We start from the raw sequence: 20,428 nt of genomic DNA on the forward strand, positions 1-20,428 counted from the left end.
AATGTTGAGGTAGGAGGCTGTGTGTGTTACAGAGCACTAAGGCTCTGGCCCTAAGGTACGATCAGTGGGAATCAGTCTGTAGATCCGTAATTAAACAAGGTACAGAATGTCAAACAGGTTACTTGCGAAATAAGTGAGTCTTGTGACTTCATCCTCTCGTGTGTCACAATGGTTTAATGTTATTTATGGAGGACTTAACGGTCTGTAGCCTGTTCCCCTGCGATATGACGAGAGTCACACCGGGGTCGTCTGGAGGACCAGCCATGGACGAATGGCGAGGCAGCGTCTGCTGATTTGTTGCCTCTTCATGTTCATCTTCCAGGCCAGCTCAGTAAATTATAATGTGCTTTTAGCGATTTGTACCCATAATCCAGAGTATTAGCAGACCTCGTATGGACCTGAAGCTGCTCCGCGGACTGTGACCAAATCAGCACATAACAACAAAATAAATAACAGGAGAAGCACCAGCTGATTTCTATATCTAGACTTCTTTAATTACAGAAAATTTCTTATCAGTGGCAAGGTAATCATTCTCTAATTTCACACGCCAGCATAACAGTACTTTTCGTTAAATAATTCTGAGACAGTGAGACATTAAACTCTTCAAATATTTATGAAATCTCTTGTAAATGGAAATTACACCCTTTTCTGACAACCCATAGTATGCTGATTCAAGCTACTTTTGTTCTAGAAACCTCTATTAGAGGTTTATGCCTTCTTAATGGAGTGGTAGGGGAGAGAAATCACAGTGAGTTTTTACTCAATTCATCCCTAAGGTCTACCAATAAGCACAGTAAACCAAAACAACACAGGGGTTCAGATCCTGTCAGCGCTGAGGCCAAATGAAATTGATAGACCTCTGCCCAGCAATGACCTCATCCTGTACGTACAGAGCGGAGGGTTTGCTGTTTCTGGAGCCACCCCCCCCCCCCCCCCCCCGTATAGTGACTGTTTGTGTCCAACAAAGGGGCCCCAAACCTAAAGGGCCCCATGCAAATGTGTGATTAGAATGGTGGTCTATACCACCGCTGGGCACAGATGGACATATACATACATATACATAGGGACATTAGCAGTCTGTACCACACTAGGCTGTGTCAGCTGACATGGTACCACATGACCTCTGTGACTTTAAAAGCAGTTTAACCACTGGAAAATTCAGCTGTGGAAACTGTGTTAAGTCTTGTAGGAATGTGTCTCAAAAATAACTGTCGCAGGTTTGGGAATGACATCCTCATTAAAAGGTCCCACCAGCTCTAAAAGTACATTTTACGTTGGTGTGAGTGGACAGTGAAGTTCAGTGCAGGTCAAGGGAGTCCCCCGACGAGTAGCTGGCAGATCCGGCGGTGGGAAGAGCACCGGGAAAGGGCATCTGAGCAGCAGAGGGCAGTGAAGTACTTCAGGGAGGCATCCTTCACAGCGCATTCGGATGCATGGACCTGTGTCGACAGCCTCGGGAAATCGTTACCTTGCTGTCACCCAGTTCCAGCAGAAAAGGGAATGTTAGTTTTGTAGTGACATGCGATGCATCCTCCTCGAGTGATCTGGGTGTATTCTTTTAATCAGAGGACAGAGGACACACAACAAGGCAAGTTCCATCCACCAAATATTGCTGAAATCATGACTGGCAGCCTTTTTGCTTCAGATAGAATCTCGGCATTCTGGGAGCCACGAACCAGAGGGAGACCACAGTCTGATGCTTGGTCACACACTGGTCACCTCATTTTGTTGTGTGTGTGCACAGTGATGTTGACTTTCACATCCCTAGTCCAGTTTGTCGCACTGTCAGCAGACGCACAGACCACGTCGAGTGAATGGCGCCTGATTCCCGTACCATGCTTTTGGACCCTTGATCACTCGTCCAGACCCACACTGTCCTCAAGCACCATCTTCTTGGTCCCCCGCCTCCATTTTCTGTCCCACTCCACCAGCGATCGACATGTCTTCACATTTCAAAGGATATGAAATTCCCGTTAAGTTTCAAACTTAGGTGCTATAGTGTTCGTTCGGCTGGTTCTGCCACGAGTACCAGCGTGCGGATATCTAAGGAGGTTTCCTAAAGTGCCATTAACCCTCAATTACTCACTATACACCAGGTGTACCATGTGCCGCAGGACATTAAAGCAAGGTTAAAGCAGCTATGTGGACGGGAAAAGCATTTTTGAGAAACACAGTGGGGGGGACTGGTCTGTCATGGACTGGACATTACGTGAGACTGAGACTTAAATCCTTTGGCAGCAAAAATAAGCATATCCCCTGATAGAGTTATAATCTCTGTTAATTGTGAAAATTACAAATATATACACATTTCTTAAATATTCCTGCACTCGAAAGTGTCCCCTTAGTCTTCAAGGGAAACGAAGACACAACTTCATTTTATAAAAACAAAGCATTAGGACATTAATTAATGATGGGATCATCTGATAAATATCTCTGTCCTGCATATTTCAAATCGTAAAAGTATGAATCACTAAGTGTAGTATGTCTTACTGTTACTAAAGAACTTCCCCCTCACATATCCATTCCTATATGTCCCAAAACAGGTGAAAGACAGCTACACCAAAGAGGAACGTTCTGCCTGTATCTAATCCGAGCGTCGGTTCTGTTTGCTAGATAAAATGCGGTGAGTCCTCCGGCAGCTAGATGGAGCTGCGTCGTTTCATAAGTGCCCTGTAAGTGGAGAGACTGTGCAGGCCAGTGGACACGGAGCTGATGGCAGAGCGCCGCTGTAGGCTGCAGACACAGCCGTTGGCGTGGGGGTCGGTGAAGGCCTCACCCTGGCCCATGTAGGCATCGGAGGTGGATAGGTCCCGGGAAATCATCATGGGAATGGAGTACTGCAGCTTCTCCCTGCTCTTGTACCACAGGCAGGAGCACATAGACTGGAAGTGCATGACCTCGGCATAGACATTGCGGAGGCCACGGCCCGATGAGGATGACGGCGGGTCCGGCACACAGCACGGGAGGCCGGCCCGGCCAGAACGCGACAGTAGCGCCCGGTGCTCGGCGTCCCGCTTCTCATCCTCTGCATTCATGGTCATGAAGCGCAGCACCACCAGGTTGAGGAAGGCCCCGATGACCGTGAGGCCTGTCAGGATGTAGATGAAGCTGAAGGCAACATATTTGGGGTTGGTCTGCAGGGCATGGTCTTTCTGCAATGCCACGTAGTCGCCAAAGCCAATGGTGGTGAGCGTGATGAAGCAGTAGTAGTAGGCGTGGAAGAAGCTCCAGTCCTCATAGCGGGAGAAGGCGGCAGCACCCACACACAGTGTGCTGATGCACGAGATGAAGCCGATGGTCACCATGTTGGCCATGGACACCTCCGTCCGCCGCAGACGAAGGCACTTCTTGAGGCGGTGGAGCAGGTACTTGACAAAGGTGTTGATGCGCTCACCCAGACTCTGGAACATGACCAAGGTGAGTGGGATTCCCAGGAGCGCATAGAACATGCAGAAGACCTTCCCACCGTCTGTGCTTGGGGCAGCGTGCCCATATCCTGTATGACAGACGGGGAAAATGGAGAGCTGGACGTTAACAGATGGTGCCTGATGACTGAGCTCACACTAAGCCTCAGAATGTCTGTCACTAATGAATGAGTTCATACTAAGCCTCCCGCTATCTGTCCCTGATGATGGAGCTCACCCTAATCCTCCTGCCGCCTGTCCCTGATGACTGAGCTAACACCAATCCTCCTACTATCTGTCTCTGATGACTGATCTCACACTAATCCTCCTGCTGTCTGTCCCTGATAACTGATCTCACACTAATCCTCCTGCTGTCTGTCCCTGATAACTGATCTCACACTAATCCTCATGCTGTCTGTCCCTGATAACTGATCTCACACTAATCTTCCTGCTGTTTGTTTCTGATGACTGATCTCGCACTAATCCTCCTGCTGTCTGTCTCTGATGACTGCTCTCACACTAATCCTCCTGCTGTCTGTCCCTGATAACTGATCTCACACTAATCCTCCTGCTGTCTGTCTCTGATGACTGATCTCACACTAATCCTCCTGCTGTCTGTCTCTGATGACTGAACTCACACTAAGGCTCTCTCTCTCACACACAGAAAGTCTCCTGCTCTCGTCTTCCTGCCGACACACTGAGGAATTTGAGAGATAAGGGCGCGCGGCCAACTGGCCCTTTATCAGCATGATCTGTGAGAGAGAGCTGCGTGATTCAGTGACAGGCAATCCTTCATACGCTGAACTGCACTCGAAACACATCTATTAAAATTATTTACTTCTAATTATCTAAAACATTTTTTAATCAGATTATAGCCAAGTTTGAATTTTACATTGGAACAGTTCTGTTTTCTTGGACCAAAATGAAGAACACGAATAGGGGAAAAGCGTCCTTTTTCTTTTCTTTTTTTTTAAACCCGGTTGCATAGTTGTCACTGGGAATGGAAGTTCCTCACATGGTTACGCAGGTAAAGCTCTGCCAGAACAAAGAGGCTAGAGAGTCTGCAAGAAGAAGTTGCTGGAACGGTTTTAATTGCCTGTGTGTCCTTTCCAGTTCCAAAAATGAATGCCAGCCCAAAGCCCAGTAAAACCACGGAAATCATTCCCAGCTCAGAAGCTTGCAGTGACTTGCTGCAAAGCCGTCATCTCTCACACTGTCAGGGCCATGCTGTAAATATCGACCCGGGCCTGGACTAATGATGAGCCTTAATTAGTACAGTGACAAGTGTCACCTTAAAGATCACCCATGTGGCTTCGCACGCCACCCACAGGCAGCCCTGCTAAGACTCCATCCCTGGTCTCTGATTGGGGAACAAATCACCTCCCTGAGGCTCTCAGGGGAACTGCAATATATCACTGCGCTTATTTTGTAACGGTGGCCTCTCCTCTTTTTCCAGTGATGTCCTGCACTTTCCTTTCTTTTTCCTGTCTGAGTTCCTGTCTCCCCCCAAAGCATACATTGACTTGCCAGCGGGAGCTTCAACCCCCCCAGGATCAAGAACATGCTGCATTTCCCTCACATCAGCTGACACATTCTGCCAGCATATGCAATTTAAGGGTACGTGGCAATTTAAGAGGTGTGATGTCAGTGCTCCCTAATTGGATGCAGGCCCAGACATGCATCATGTGATCAGCCGGGCACTCAGGAGCCTGACATTTCCTTGCCTGTGTACATAGCCATTTGTAGACAGTCTTATAATGAGCCTGAAAATGTCTGGTGTTGTCTGGTTTTGGTGTTGTAGTCAGTGATGTAATGTTTTTCTTTGTACTATTTGGGATTAGTCAAAAATTAAGCAGACTGGGTAACATCTGTGTTTGCTTGAGGTTGGCTGAATATCACCAAAACATGCAATTTCATTTCTAATGCACAAGAGCAGCCGGTGCCTCCTTCCACATTCGATGCCATTTACAGTCCAAATGTCCAACAGCTAATACAGACAGACTGCGTTACGCAGGGAATTTAACATACTGCTCATCAATCTAAACCGACCTGTGACTCATTACCAATGACATGCTGTTAAGAAGACAGGCTATTTTCTTACTTATTAATCTACCTGCTTGGTAATTATTAATGGCAGTGAGCCATCTGATGAATTAGCTCACGCTGACATATGCGTGATTGCATGTAATGAGCAGGACTCGGCGTGACAGTGCTGCTGATCTTATAAAACACGCCGGTCATGGTCGTCATGCATAAAGTCACTATGGGATGGCGTTTATTGCCAGCAGGGGTGTGTCAAAGCAGATCAGATGGAGACAGAGGAAGGGATATGCTTTTACCAGCAGGGCGGCAACACCCCTTCCCACATTTCTCAGGATCGCCTCTAGTCCAAATCGCTCCATGCTGGTTTCCTAATTAGACAAACGCGCATTTTTGTGGGATGACAGGAATGCTGGATCCATCGCCGGTGTCACCTTGTGTTTCTGGGAGCGATGTGTGGATCCGGATCCACAGTGCTCTCCCGCTAGTGAAAAAATTCCCTAAAAAAATAGTGCCGACATAAGGGATTATTCCAGAAAGAGGGCCGTTTCCTCGGGAGGAGTCTGACCCCGACCATATTTAATTACACAGGCATTTGCTAGATAAGTGTGTCAGTCACAGATCCAAACAAAGCCTTGCTCTTAATCCATGCTCCTGTGTAATCCTTAAATATATGTTACTGTCCGCAGTACCAAACACAGATCTATAGGGGGCAATGTGTGGCTCAGTGGGTTGGGATGCTACGATCAAAGAGGTGCCGGATCAAGTGATTTCATTGTTGGGCCCTTGAGCCAGAGACGGACAGCAGGAGGATTGGTGTGAGATCAGTTATCAGGGACAGACAGCGGGAGGATTGGTGTGAGATCAGTTATCAGGGACAGACAGCGGGAGGATTGGTGTGAGATCAGTTATCAGGGACAGACAGCGGGAGGATTGGTGTGAGATCAGTTATTAGGGACAGACAGCGGGAGGATTGGTGTGAGATCAGTTATCAGGGACAGACAGCGGGAGGATTGGTGTGAGATCAGTTATCAGGGACAGACAGCGGGAGGATTGGTGTGAGATCAGTTATCAGGGACAGACAGCGGGAGGATTGGTGTGAGATCAGTTATCAGGGACAGACAGCGGGAGGATTGGTGTGAGATCAGTTATCAGGGACAGACAGCAGGAGGATTGGTGTGAGATCAGTTATCAGGGACAGACAGTAGGAGGATTGGTGTGAGATCAGTTATCAGGGACAAACAGTAGGAGGACTGGTGTGAGATCAGTTATCAGAGACAGACAGCAGGAGGATTGGTGTGAGCTCTCCTGATTTAACCAGGAGACTGTCCATGCATTTCCAAAAACTGTATGTCACTTTGGATAGAGGCCTCTGCTAAGTGAAAAACGTTACAAAAAAAAAACCCTATAAGAAAACCGTCATCGGCCTTGGCCTGAGGTCAGGCAGTATTTTTTTAGCATTGTTGGCCGTGATAATTTTTGCTGATAATTTTGCTGATGTGATTTCACGCATCAGTTTACGATTCATTCAACAGCTGAAATCACATCAGGCCGAGCGGGACCAGAGGCCCGCAGTGCTCATGAGAAAATGCTCCTGTGCAGGAGTGGCGAAGGGCGACCTGGCGGACGGTGACCCGGATTTGCCTTCTGTTGACTGTCACGGCAAAGCCGCTGTGACACAGCTGCACCCACGGATGTTTACAGCCAGACGTGATGGTTAGCGAAGCATGAGCTGAATTCACCATGTGGTCATATCTTTTGATGGTCAGATGACTTTATCCAGACGGCGGAGCTGAAACATCTTGGATATGTTATGTGCCACTGTACACCTATATATGGATGGTATGACAATAATGCCCATTTGATGGTTACTATTATTATTATTCTTATTTTGATTATTATTGCTATTGTTATTGCTGTTATCATTGACTTGCTGTCTGTATGTTTCCCTGTGGTCCTGGAAGAATCTCGTGCCGCTGTAGAGCTGTGTCTGGATGGAAGACAGTAAAAGCCCACTTGCTTTGATGCAAACCTGACTCAATATTCGGCCACAGATAAAGGAGTCAGACTCGGATCCATTTTTCCACATTTCTGGCTTTTCCCAGGGGCTTCAAAGTACGTGTCTCTTAATGAATTTTAATCCGTTCCATCATCCGCTGTTAATTCCCTCCTCACCATTACTGGGCCTTTATTGCCGTTCGCTCTTTCCACTAAAAGCCAAACCCCAATTATTCCTCCATCCTAACTGAATTTCTGCAGGCGTTTCTAAGACCGAGCCATATTCACGATTCCCTAAATTAAACATTTGATATTTCCGGGAGGCTCTTGCGCTTTTGAAAAGGCATTTCCTGCTCCTTTCGTGGCTAAAGGTCCTCGTGTTCCCTGACGATCGACTCAGTGCTGATCGCATGACGCCTCGCGCCGAGTTTCGCAGTCGCAATTAGCTGAGCTAAAAATGCTTCGAAAGCACTTTGAAGCTCAGCATGGTGGTGATGGGACCCCTCCACCCATGATGCCTTGGGAAGCCTCCACGCTGCTCTCATCCTTGCTAGATTATCTCCCGTATGTCAGTCTGTGTCGTGAGGCACGCTTCAGTTCAGATGGGACACTCGTCAACAGACAAGTGAGTTGGAATCTGGTTAAAAGCGAAAACTGAACACGCGCTAAAAACCCAGCTTTTGTAAGTCAGTTCATATTTCTGCCAGAATGAGAGCATCGACAGTCAGAGAAACCCTGGATTTGAGATGGCAGGGCTTTGGATTCATCCATTCAGAGGTGTCTGGAAGGCAGAGGCTTGGGACGTCACCGGAAAGCCCATTTGATGTTGTCACACTTTCACCTTGTAAGCATTTCATGACAAAAGCTAAGAATCTTCAGCTTCAGCTTCAGAGAGGAAAGGGATTACTGGGGTATTTCAGGAATAAGAAAAGAAGAATATGATGATTTGAAACAGAGAACCGATATGAAGGGACAGAGAAAATTTTGTAGCTTAACCCAACACTTCACGTAATTGAACATGGTTATCTACTGAAGTGGATGTTTTTAATGAGGGATATTACTGTAGCAGTTCTGCATCACTCACCTGCCTCTAAGGTACAACGGTGCAGTGGGACTTGAATGTTAGAGGACCCATAATTCCATCTGTCTCTAACAGCCCACTTGTCTTTTCCAAAACCACAGCACAGGCTTTGCAGATATGTTGTGATACCGCCATGTTACCTCCCATGCTGCCTGCCAGTAAAGATGAAATGATAAACCGCGGTGGAAGCATCTCTGTCAGCATATCAGGAAAGATCGGGATTCCTGGCGGGGGGGGGGAGCATGATCGGGGGATGGAAAATATGGCACCTACACCACCAACAACCTGAATGTTGTGAGAAGTGCGGGGCTCCCGAGGCCACACCCACCCCGTCACCCGCTGTGCGTGGGATGCATTCTGGACAGCTGGGAGATCCACCTGTTTCTTTTCGCCCCTTTTTTCGCTCCCTCCTGCCTTTCTTGGCAGCTTAATCGCCACTCCTCCACCCTGTTTACATTCCAGACACACTTCTTTACGGCAGCCCGGCTCGCTCTTTAAATCTTCATTAGTGGCCTGCTGCGAGAGGCACTCCTCCATCTCCCATTGACACCCTCACACTATTGCTGACCTCCTCACTCACAGCGTGTTTTTAGCCGCGAACATGTTTCCCCAGTCCACTGGCCTGACAACAGCCCTGGTAACTGGGGGATCTTGTTTACGAAGCAATCAGCTGTTAACTAAACAAAAGAATGACAATGTGAACCGAAGGGCTTCTGTGACCTTTGGCTTAATTTTAACATCAACAGAATACGAGTGTAAGAGAGATTGACGGTTCCGTGTTTTGCTAAAATTCATGTTTGATATAAACAAAGGCTTCCTGTGTGGATGGCCATGAGGGAGTGATGGGGGGTGGGGTGACACAGTGTGTACTGACCCAGGATCAGTCTATGCCTGTACTGTAAGGTCTGTGGTACTGTTTGTCTGGATCCACCCGTGTGACACCTTGACAGTTTGGATTACACGTTCCATCCAGTGGTTCAACAGCTGCACCTTCTGACAATCTGTGGTTTACGAGTCCATGCCTGTTCTCTTCATAGTACCTGCAGCTGCACAACCTTCAGCTCCGTCCTGCGGGCCGATACACCAACAAACCCAACTCACTCCTCTAATGCTGCGCCTGCCTCCTCTGTTCTTTCTTTCGGACAGCTTGGCTAAATCATCTCGATTGTTATTTTACTCAGCGACCACAAATCAGAATGATAACTTCATCTGCAACAGGCTGCCTTAAAGCTTCTGGATGCTACTCTTCCTGCCCCCTGAAGGCACACAGGTGTGACACCCATGAGGATTTATATACTATGTCTCTTTGATATTAATAAATAATATCTCAGATGAAAGCAGCACTAACAAGTAATAAAACAGTCTTTGTTTTTGGGTTTCACCCAGGTTTTCATGAAAATTACCAACCTTGAACTAAAGACACTGAACAGTATTATAATGTGTTAAATCCATCCATCTTACTCTGGTCAGGGTCACATGGGGGCCGGGAGCCTATCCCAGGCAGCTCAGGGCACAAGTGTACGGTACACCCTGGACAGGATGACAGTATGTGCTAAATTGTTAATGAAAATATCGCTAATCTAATTTCCAAAATCCTCACAATTGTAAGTAATAGCAGAGCCAAAACAATGTCACAGAGAAGATGAGTAGTGATGTTTTGTAATTCCCACTATCAGCCATTGCATGTTATTCATCAATTTATCTAAAAGATATGTCACACAATAAAATACACAAAGACTCCCAGCCATCTGCTGAGAAAGACATCCACATCCATCTTCCCTCCGGCCATTAAGCTGTCATAATTCACATTGGATACTGAGCTCTCCAGACAAGAGGAGAGGCTTGGTCACATGCTCAGCCTGCCAGCCAATAGCGTGGCGTCTCTCAGCCCAGCACAGCCGTCAGTAAGATGTATCTTATTTGCGAAAGGAAATTGGAGAAGCACAGTCATAAAACTATTAGGGGTATTAAAAGGCCCATAATGGATGTTTCGGTTTGTTTTCCACCCACTAGGCATCAGTGGAATCATCCACGAGCACAGTGACAACCAGGACCTGGGTTTTACCACATCGGGGACCCGGGGGGGTGGATCTGTGCCAAGAGGAATGGATGAGTTTGTCGTGACTTGGCAGGGGCCCTGGTTTTCTGTGGAGGGCTTCATGCAGGAGGTCAGGTGCCTGTGTCCACAGAGCCTAGCAATCAAAGATATAAAAGCAGAAAACGACCGGACCGGACCACATGTGGAGATCCCCCTACGAGATTCCATACGGAGACACATCCCGTGGCCTATCACAGGAATGAGGAATTTATATCCTGATTGTGGGAAAACTTGCAATCTATTATTTGGGTTGTACTATTAATGTATAGGCATAAAAATGAATATTAATGTGAGATTTTTTTCATTTTAGAAGCGAATACGCTTCCAGAGAAGAGCAAACATTTACATTTGAACCTGTCGCTACATTTTATTATTACAGCTCCGTTTGACAGCAGTCGGACTCCGGCCTTTTAAAAAGGAATCAGCCAATACCGTGACGGAGGACAGGGTAAACACAGATATTAGCATCAGGGTAGCTACAACAGCTTCACGGTTTAGAAAAGGGTGGCTTCATTGTGGTGTCACGCTAACGACCTTCTGCTTGGCTCCCAGCCCTCTGCTTGCTGATTAATCATGATATCAGGAATATGACTATTTTAGAAGCTCCATCAATTATCTCCGCTGAGCAAGGTGGTTTGTAACAGTTTAGTGGGTCCGACTCGCCCTTCAGAGACTTTTACAACCTGACGGTAACACGCCGGGAGAGTTTGAGCAAAACACGGTGTTTCATCAAGCTCCGTGTCAATCTCTCCATTCACCTAGAATCGAATGGAGCCAGCAATCAAATAGCAAGCAGCAGGCAGGCGGTGCTGCAGTATTAGGGCCTGAACTGACAGGCTGCCAGACGGTTTCTACCAGCAGGCCGTCAGAAAGGCTGAGCTCTGCAAAAACGCACATGTTTTTCACTCACCTGTACTTACCAATTTTCACGTGTTGTGACCAGTGATGTGATTTTATTTGATTCTGAAATTAACTGCTCGTCTTTGCAGCGGCATTTTACTCTTACCCGTTACAGGTTAAAAGGAAGCTGGGAATGAGCTTCAGTTTTTCCAGAGGCCAAAGTCATTTCACACTGGATCGCTGGACTTCCCACACTGGGAAAACATTCCTTGACCATATCCGGCTAATGCTTATGGAGGCTGGACTTGGAAAGGTGACTCAGAGTGGAGGGACTAAGTATCTCTTACAGCAGCGGAGTTGTGATAAAATATAGCCAAACATGCACAATTTCAGGCTTGCTGACTTCGTAATTGCTGTCATTAGGCATGATGAAGATCTTACTGAACACCAGGCTCTCAAACTCCCTTCAGCACCCTGTTGGTACCTCACAGATCTTTCTAGAACATGATAATGATCTTCGTCTGCTGACACGAGATCCCCGTAATGTTTGTCTCAGTCTGGCGCAGTGACTGGACTCAGGCCGCCGCAGTGCGATGCTGTTTATGCGCCAGCCCGTGCAGGCTGGGCGTCAGGAAACGGACTGATCTCAGCTGGCATCTGCTATGCTACATGAGCCCGGCTTGGCAGAGCTACGTCCCCATCCCTCTGGAGGCCCGGCCAACTAAGAGGCAGGTGTGCTCTGATTGGATGCCTCTTCCCAGGGGTACAGCACTCAAGGGTCATGTTCCAGCACTATGACAGCAAGCATCCAGGCCTCAAGGGCGGTGAATCGCTGACCCAGGGCACTGACAGCAGGGAATTGTTGTGTCTGTGCTTAAGCAAGAAGAGAACAGAAGGCCTGACCTGTACCTCCCCTGCGTCTGAAGTCCCCGGGCAGAACCCATAATCGCGCCCGTCATGTCGTAATCACATCTGCGAGAGTCAGCCTATTTCATATCAGCCTTTTGCTTTAGTTTGTTGTGTGCTTTTATTTGGTTGCTGAGATACAAGCTTTTTCCACTGGAAGCGGTCATCGGCTGTCCGGAATCACTTAAAATTCTGGGCAAGGCAGGTGCTCTGGAGTGTCTCTCCTTGGGCGCCAAACCGCCGGGGGCGGTGGAGCATACGCTTGTTCTGTCAGAACACGAGAGCGGGATCCATAAGACGGATATCTGCCGCGTGAGCTCCTGATGCAGATCCGCCTCCCAGATTATCACGCCTCACGTTTCCTTCGTGGCGGTTGCAAAAGAAGCATGAAAGATTATAGGAAGAAGCAACACTTTGTTTGAGTGTGTTGGCGGCCATCTTGCCTTGCTGCTACAACACGCCTCAAATGTTACCTGCGCCATTAGGAACCGTGAAACAGGAATGTAACAAATTTTAGCCTTAGGCACTATCACCACACAGAAACACCACCAGCACCATCCATCCATTTTCCAAACCGCTTATCCTACTGGGTCGCGGGGGGTCCGGGGCCTATCCCGGAAGCAATGGGCATGAGGCAGGGAACAACCCAGGATGGGGGGCCAGCCCATCACAGGGCACACTCACACACCATTCACAGTACCTGAACAGCAGACCATTGTGATATAATATATCTGAGTAATGAGTGCATAGGACATTAGTGATGATGGGTTCAATATTTATACTGAAGTCTCACTATGCGAGGGAACTGCAGGTAACCTGAAGGTTCTTGGACATACACTAAAGTCCTGCAGGTACTCTAAATGTCACTGGGGATACTCTAAATGTCACTGGGGATACTCTAAATGTCACTGGGGATACTGTAAAGTCCTGCATGTACTCTAAATGTCACTGGGGATACTCTAAAGTCCTGCATGTACTCTAAATGTCACTGGGGATACTCTAAATGTCACTGGGGATACTGTAAAGTCCTGCATGTACTCTAAAGTCCTGCAGGTACTCTAAATGTCACTGGGGATACTCTAAATGTCACTGGGGATACTGTAAAGTCCTGCATGTACTCTAAATGTCACTGGGGATACTCTAAAGTCCTGCATGTACTCTAAATGTCACTGGGGATACTCTAAATGTCACTGGGGATACTCTAAATGTCACTGGGGATACTCTAAAGTCCTGCATGTACTCTAAATGTCACTGAGGATACTCTAAATATCACTGGGGATACTGTAAAGTCCTTCATGTACTCTAAATGTCACTGGGGATACTGTTATGTCCTGCATGTACTCTAAATGTCACTGGGGATACTGTAAAGTCCTTCATGTACTCTAAATGTCACTGAGGATACTCTAAAGTCCTGCATGTACTGTAAATGTCACTGGGGATACTCTAAAGTCCTTCATGTACTCTAAATGTTACTGGGGATACTCTAAAGTCCTTCATGTACTCTAAATGTCACTGGGGATACTCTAAAGTCCTTCATGTACTCTAAATGTCACTGGGGATACTCTAAAGTCCTTCATGTACTCTGAATGTCACTGGGGATACTATAAACTTCCTCGGGGATACTCTAAACCCCTGCAGATAGTCTAAACTTCCTGGCTATTCTCTGAGCTCTTGCAGGTATTCAAAACGTCCACGGTGATACTCTAAAGTCTTTCAGATAATGAGGTCTTTCCCATCACAATCAGAAATGAACAGCTGTTGCTTAACATCATTGGAAGGAGCTGGACTTTATTATTTTATCAAGGCATCAGATTCGTTTAGCTTTTCACACTGAGCTGTCTTCAAGATCATCATTCAAACAGGCAGTCAGTGTACTGGAGGGGGGTCATTTATTTTTCATTAATGGCAGATTTACACTAATGTTCAAAAGTTTGGGGTCACTTGGGGTCACTATTTCCCATGGAATAGCTTTCCTTTCTCAGAACAGACTGATGAGCTTCAGAATAAAGTTCTTTATTTCTGGCCGCCTTCGATCAAACCCACAATTGCTGATGCTCCAGACACTCAGCTAATCTAAAGGAGGCCATTTTTGTTGCTTCTTTAATCAGCAACAGTTTTCAACAGTGCTAATATAACTTCAAAAGGGGTTTTTTAATGGCCAGATCTGACTTTTAAAATGATAAACTTGGATTAGCAAACACAATGTGCCATCAGAACACAGGACTGACGGTTACTGATAATGGGCCTCTGTACGCCAGTGTAGATATTAGATTTAAAATCAATCATTTCCAGCTAGAATAGTCATTTACAACATTAACAATGTCTACACTGTATTACCTATTCACTTGATTTATTCTAATGGAAAAAAATGCCTTTTTTTTTTAGAAACAAGGACATTTTTAACTAACTTGAATAATGGTGAATATGAACTATGCTTATTATTACATACATTAAGAGCATCCTGCTGCCTGCAGAATTCTTCACACCATGGATTTAACAGGGTGCTTGGAACTTTCCTTATGTAGTTAAGCCCATGACATTTTTGCACTCGTGGCCTACCTGTTGACTTTAACAAGTCTGACCATTCTCCACTGACATCCTTTATTAACAAGATGTTTTTTGCCAACCAAACTGCCTATAACAAGATCTTTTTTATTGCACCATTCTCTGTAATCTCTAGATAGTACTGTATTAAAATCCCAGAACTGCAGCTGTTACTGAACAGCTGGAACAACCATATCTGTCATCATTTGTCAGGGTCTGCATCCATCTGTTCCAATCTTTCATGTCTCCTCCCTATTTGGCCAGTAGATGTCGCTGGCCATCCTGTTCCTCCTCCTTATCCAAGTCCTTAGTGTGTTTCCTCTACTCCCTAAACCGCAGCGAGGCACAATGAACTGAGTGGGTGATTATTAACTCCTCTGTCGGGTGTTCAAATGCTGCTTCCTCTCTTTTTGTATTTTGTTTCCCTGGTGTTTCATTTATATGTCTAGTTCCTGTGTTTCGCGACTTATATTCTGTTTTGGCTTTTTGCTTTGCCTTGGTTCTGTTTTACCTGCTTGATCCTGCGCTGTTTTTAAAAACGTATTTCTAAAATAACAGCTTGGGATATTTTTGAATACTTATTTTCATAAGCCAGTATTATCACCCCAAACCAGCTGCGTCAATGCGCGAAATTACCGCTATAAATAAGTACGAATAAACTTTTATGCAGAGTAATTGAAGTAATTTCCTCAAGCCACGCATGCATAACAACCGAAAATAAACAAAGGCCGTTAATCGAGTTGCGTCTGTTGCTTTATTTTCCAGCCAGTGGGACACATTGATTTATTGCGTCCGTTCGTGCAGAGCCGGACCCCGCAGATCACCGCAGTTCCGCGGCTCGGCTGCCTGACGTGAGAACGGAGGCTTGGCATTCAGTGCAGCTCAGGTTGCCAAAGAGGAACCATGTGAAAGGTCCGCGAGAGTTTATCAAAACTGCCCTGATGCCAAAAGCCACATGTGTGAGAACACTTCCCAATTGCTTATTTATTTTTCCCATTCAGCATTCCTTCCATTAACGTGATCCTTCCCAAGAGGAATCTAGAGGGACAGGGGAGGGAACTGGTTCGGCGGCGCTCTCCAAGCGTTTTATTGAAATTCCTCCCTTTTGCTTTGCGTTTGAAGTCTAATAATATTTTCTCTCAATCCAATTCTACCAGTCTGTAAAACACGAAAAGCGTATTTTTAAACTATAGGCAGACAATTGTAAAACGAGAGACTGTATAGTGTTATTGCTCAACGTTTCCCGACAAAACGTATGTATGTCATACATAAAATCAAGCACTTTTAGGTATTATTAAGTGAAATTAAAGTATAATGGCTTACAGATTGACCCTGCGAAGTAAGGAATCTTTAAGGTACATGACGTGCTCTCTGCGGAGGGGCATTAATAACCGCCCTGATGTAATCATCACTCAGAGCCAGCGGAAATATGCCTGTGACTTCCCGTTACAGCATTGCTGTCAATGTGGATATCACTTAAAACACAATTAAGTTAAAAGGCATTATTATTATTATTATTATTATTATTATTATTATTATTATTATTATTAACATTTGGCCTGTTATTATTACTACTAGGCTTAATAATATTATTATTAAGTTCATGAAAATATTTACGGAACTTTTGAAATGATTCCCAATGGAGGAGGCTGAGTTTGAGCTGTAAACAATACTCTCGCGTATAATGATTTTCTGGGACGCCTTTTCATTGTAAAACCGGTTGCAGTTTAACTCAAACGTTTATTTTGCGGAATACGATTTATTCTGCCGTTACTGTATTTTGAGACGTTTATGATCCACCCTGCCTCGGATCACGGCGGCTCGAGCAAAACAGCTCAAAATCCCTCCGTAGTTCACTTTCAAGATCTGTCAGGCCACTCGCGGAGTCCCAATAGATAAGGTGGAATTGGGATCGTAAACTATAAAATATAGCTTGTATTATAATGAACATCCCGTTTTACTCATTTATGTTACAAATTCCCGGCGGTAATCGCAAAATTTCTGAATATCTATAACGGCAAATTTTATTCGACGCGTCAAGAAGCTGGCTTCACATGTGTCATGGACTAAAATAAACACGGATTTACATGGATGCGAGTCTGGAGCAGCAACCTTGGACTTGATCCACTAAGACCAGCTACAAACGTTTGAAAACCATCTAATGCCGCTCAAAATGAACCATGCATTCAAAATCCGCCAATTCAGTTTTTTAGGACTATTACCAGCCTCTTGCAGTTTAAAACTGATGTGCCGGATATCGACGAATCACCAAGCTATTGGAATTGGAAAAGTCCATCTACGGTAATATGAAAAGCGATGTCTGCCTTACACCTGTAGTGTTGAGTAACTTGCGCCGGGGTCTTACCTATTGTGGTGATCACAGTGATTGCAAAATAGAACGAGCCGGCGAATTTCCACTGCACGCCGGCTTTGTGCGGCTTCAGCTGCAACACCACCCCTTCCAGCTCGTCAAAGTTGACGTTAGTTAGGTTGTATTTACTCATAAGCTCTTGCTTTTTGTCGTCCAGTTTCTTCTTCTGAGTCGTCTCCTTTTTAGATTCCAGCACGTCGAAGACGGCCGCCCCAACCAGTAGGTAAGTGAAAGTGCAGATGATGAGGGCGAGGGTCCGCACGTTTTGCCTCTTCATGATCTGGCTGGCGCTGCTCTCTCCAGAAGTTTAAATGCACATCTTGAGGACGGAGAGCTGGGCTGGCTCATGGCTCCGCTGTGCTGTGCCAGACGCTCTTTGATCACTTTATTCCCAAAGCCCACGTTAAGGGGAGCTGTTCCTTCAGCACCACCCCCACGCCGGAGACCCACTGCGTGGCTTCCTTATTTGGCCATTTGTTCTGAGGTGTGTCTGCCTCTCTATTATGGCCTGTGCAGGCGTCCCGTATCACAGCATACTAATCCTTCCTATTTAGGATGTACAGTTAGCGGGAGGCGATGGGCTACGGGACGCCAATTCTCAGAACTTATCAAAATATCTCATCTGAATACAATTAAAGGACAGAGAAAGTCGGAATCAGATTTAAAATATGCATGACATAGTAAAAGAGCGCTTTGTTTTGAAGTTAACGTAAATTTTGTATTGTATATATGCTGTTTTCCCAAGACAATTTATAAATGTAGCAGTTTAAATGCAGTCGAATACCAAATTCTGTATCAACAGAGAGTATGCAACGTGTCTGTTTTGCAAAGTATGTGATAACAGGTAACCATTACGACTTGTTACTTTAGCTAAAGAACCAACAACAAACAGCATGTCACAAACCTGCGGCCGTAGAAGTAAAAATGTCACCAAATCAGAATTATTCACCTTAAATGTGTTTAATCTGTCATTCCGTGTATTGGGTGCGCTTAGACCTCATGCCGGTCCCATTGCTTCGTCGCTTTTATCCTCTGTTACCTCTCTCGTTTTATACCAGACTGTCAGTGCCATTGAACCACTGACCGGGCATATCGCTTCTGTTGTGAGGGCATAGCCTGGGGTAAAGACTGAGTGTTAGGCGGGGCTTCTAACGCGGCCTGATCGCTGCTTTATTGCCTCTATCCAATAAGTCAACCCCGCTTGCAGCTTAATAGATGCTGATAGCTGCTGGGGAGACTCCAGGGGAATATTTACTACGTATTATTCCCTGTAATATTTCTTATTAAACGGCTTCCCTCAGATGACCACAAATGATCTTACGGATGGGATGATTTCCATGATCCTGCGCGTAATTATGAATTTCGTTAACCTGTTTCGCAATTAGACTACAAGGTGCGAGAATTTCACCTTCCGGCGATTTAAGGTATTGTGTTCACTGAAGTAGAAATTATATTTGCATATATTATGGAACTAGATAAATGAACTTTTTTCCATATATAGGATAATATTTAGCATTTATTGTGTTATGGTACAAACATTGAATGCTGACGCATCACGTCGATGGTTTTCTTAATCTTACTAGGTGACATTACAAACTAAGAAGTCACGAGATATTTCTGAAAATGGAGGCTACGCCTTTACTAGGCGGGGCTAATTCTATTGAAAATGACTGAGAAGTGTACAGCTTTCATTCGCGGGAGGGGAGCTAATGCCCCCCCCCCCCCCCCCCACACACACACACACACAAAAACACAGTCCTAGCGACGCCCCTGTCACTCACCCGTGTGTGTTATGATCCCCTGGAGCCTGCAGCAGGAGGTCAGAGCCCCGGTGCCGCGACGGACCCCTGGCTGAATACGAAGCCGTCATTAATTCAATTTGGCGAGCCCAAGTGAAGAGCCGCGTCGGGGTGCCAGCTCGGCTTGGCGCGGAAATAGATTTATTTTATTTTACAGTGCAATGATCTTACTGTGCTTATAATGGGTCTCGGTATAAATAGAAGCATCCAGGAAAGATTGGCCTAATTATAATGTTGCCTTTTAGTCATGTATACAATGTATCTGTAGTATGTATACTTTGCATAAACCAACAAATGCTGTTCGTCTCCCTTGCATTACCGATACCTTTTAGTATAATCACACGTAATTAATATTTGAATAGACCCGCTAGATCTGAAGTCGTGTATGATTATAATTAAATCACTATAATCCTTTTCCACCAACTGAAATGATCGTTATTTGCTCCTCGTTGAGAGAGGAAAGTGCATGAAAAAAATGAGCCCTTTGAGATGAAGACTGACCTGATTTTCAGACTCACATGTAATCAGAAATATTTGCAGTAGGATGATTATCAGCTGTTGGTATTAAAGGTCTTCAAAAGGTAACAGCTGAACACTCCATACATTGGAAGTGCTATTGTTAGACATCTTCATAGTGTGATGGAGGTATAAGTTTTAGTTTAATCAGGTGTACCACAGGAGACAAGCAACATGTTCCAGTTAATTGGACGATCTACGCATGTGAAGTGTTTCGTCTTTAATGTCTCGAGAGGCAGCACTTGGAATCAATTACCTTGGCTTTCGATTTCACCATTGATCAGTCCTGGGGTCACAGAGAGCACCTCTCCCATGGTCGTCTACACCAGGCGATGTCTGCATCAGGTACCTGTCAGATGCCTTGTATCCTGTGACCAGAACAGGGTGAGCAGACCCAGATTATGTTGTGTTATAGAGAGGAAACAGTCTGTGTTCAGCTGAGTAGGGGGGCTCCAGTCTAGATGTGACATTTTAACTGTAACTGCGACTTAAATGAATGTCATTACATACACACGTAGCCTGTTAGGGTCTCCCTCAATCTGCATTGCCCCATGCCTGCATTTATGGAACTATTTTCCTGCGATATATTTCAATTACTCCCATCCATATTATAGTGATGCAACCAAAATAAATACACCCGTTGAAATGTATGTTTTTCACAGACTCCACAAGTTTTACCTTCTAATATATCGCACCTTCATTCTGCTGCTTCAAACTGGGATCTTCTGTTGTCAAAGTCACTTCACCTTCTATTTACCGGACTCCTCTGTTCGACGCAGCAGAAGTGTTAGAGAAAGCAGACTCAGCTAGTTGTTTGATCGAGGGCCAGAC

General features: G+C 45.5%; 1 protein-coding gene across 1 annotated transcript; it reads right to left on the reverse strand.

The window, feature by feature from the left end:
* Window positions 1-469: 469 nt before the first annotated feature.
* Window positions 470-17,647, reverse strand: kcnk3a (potassium channel, subfamily K, member 3a). Its single transcript, XM_048986443.1, has 2 exons — window positions 17,277-17,647; window positions 470-3,496 (listed from the first exon to the last, which is right to left on the reverse strand). Exons 1-2 carry the CDS (start codon window positions 17,557-17,559, stop codon window positions 2,640-2,642), a joined length of 1,140 nt encoding a protein of 379 aa, XP_048842400.1. The 5' UTR covers window positions 17,560-17,647; the 3' UTR covers window positions 470-2,639.
* Window positions 17,648-20,428: the final 2,781 nt, after the last annotated feature.

Source organism: Brienomyrus brachyistius, chromosome 19 (assembly GCF_023856365.1).
Source record: "Brienomyrus brachyistius isolate T26 chromosome 19, BBRACH_0.4, whole genome shotgun sequence".
NCBI lineage: Eukaryota > Metazoa > Chordata > Actinopteri > Osteoglossiformes > Mormyridae > Brienomyrus > Brienomyrus brachyistius.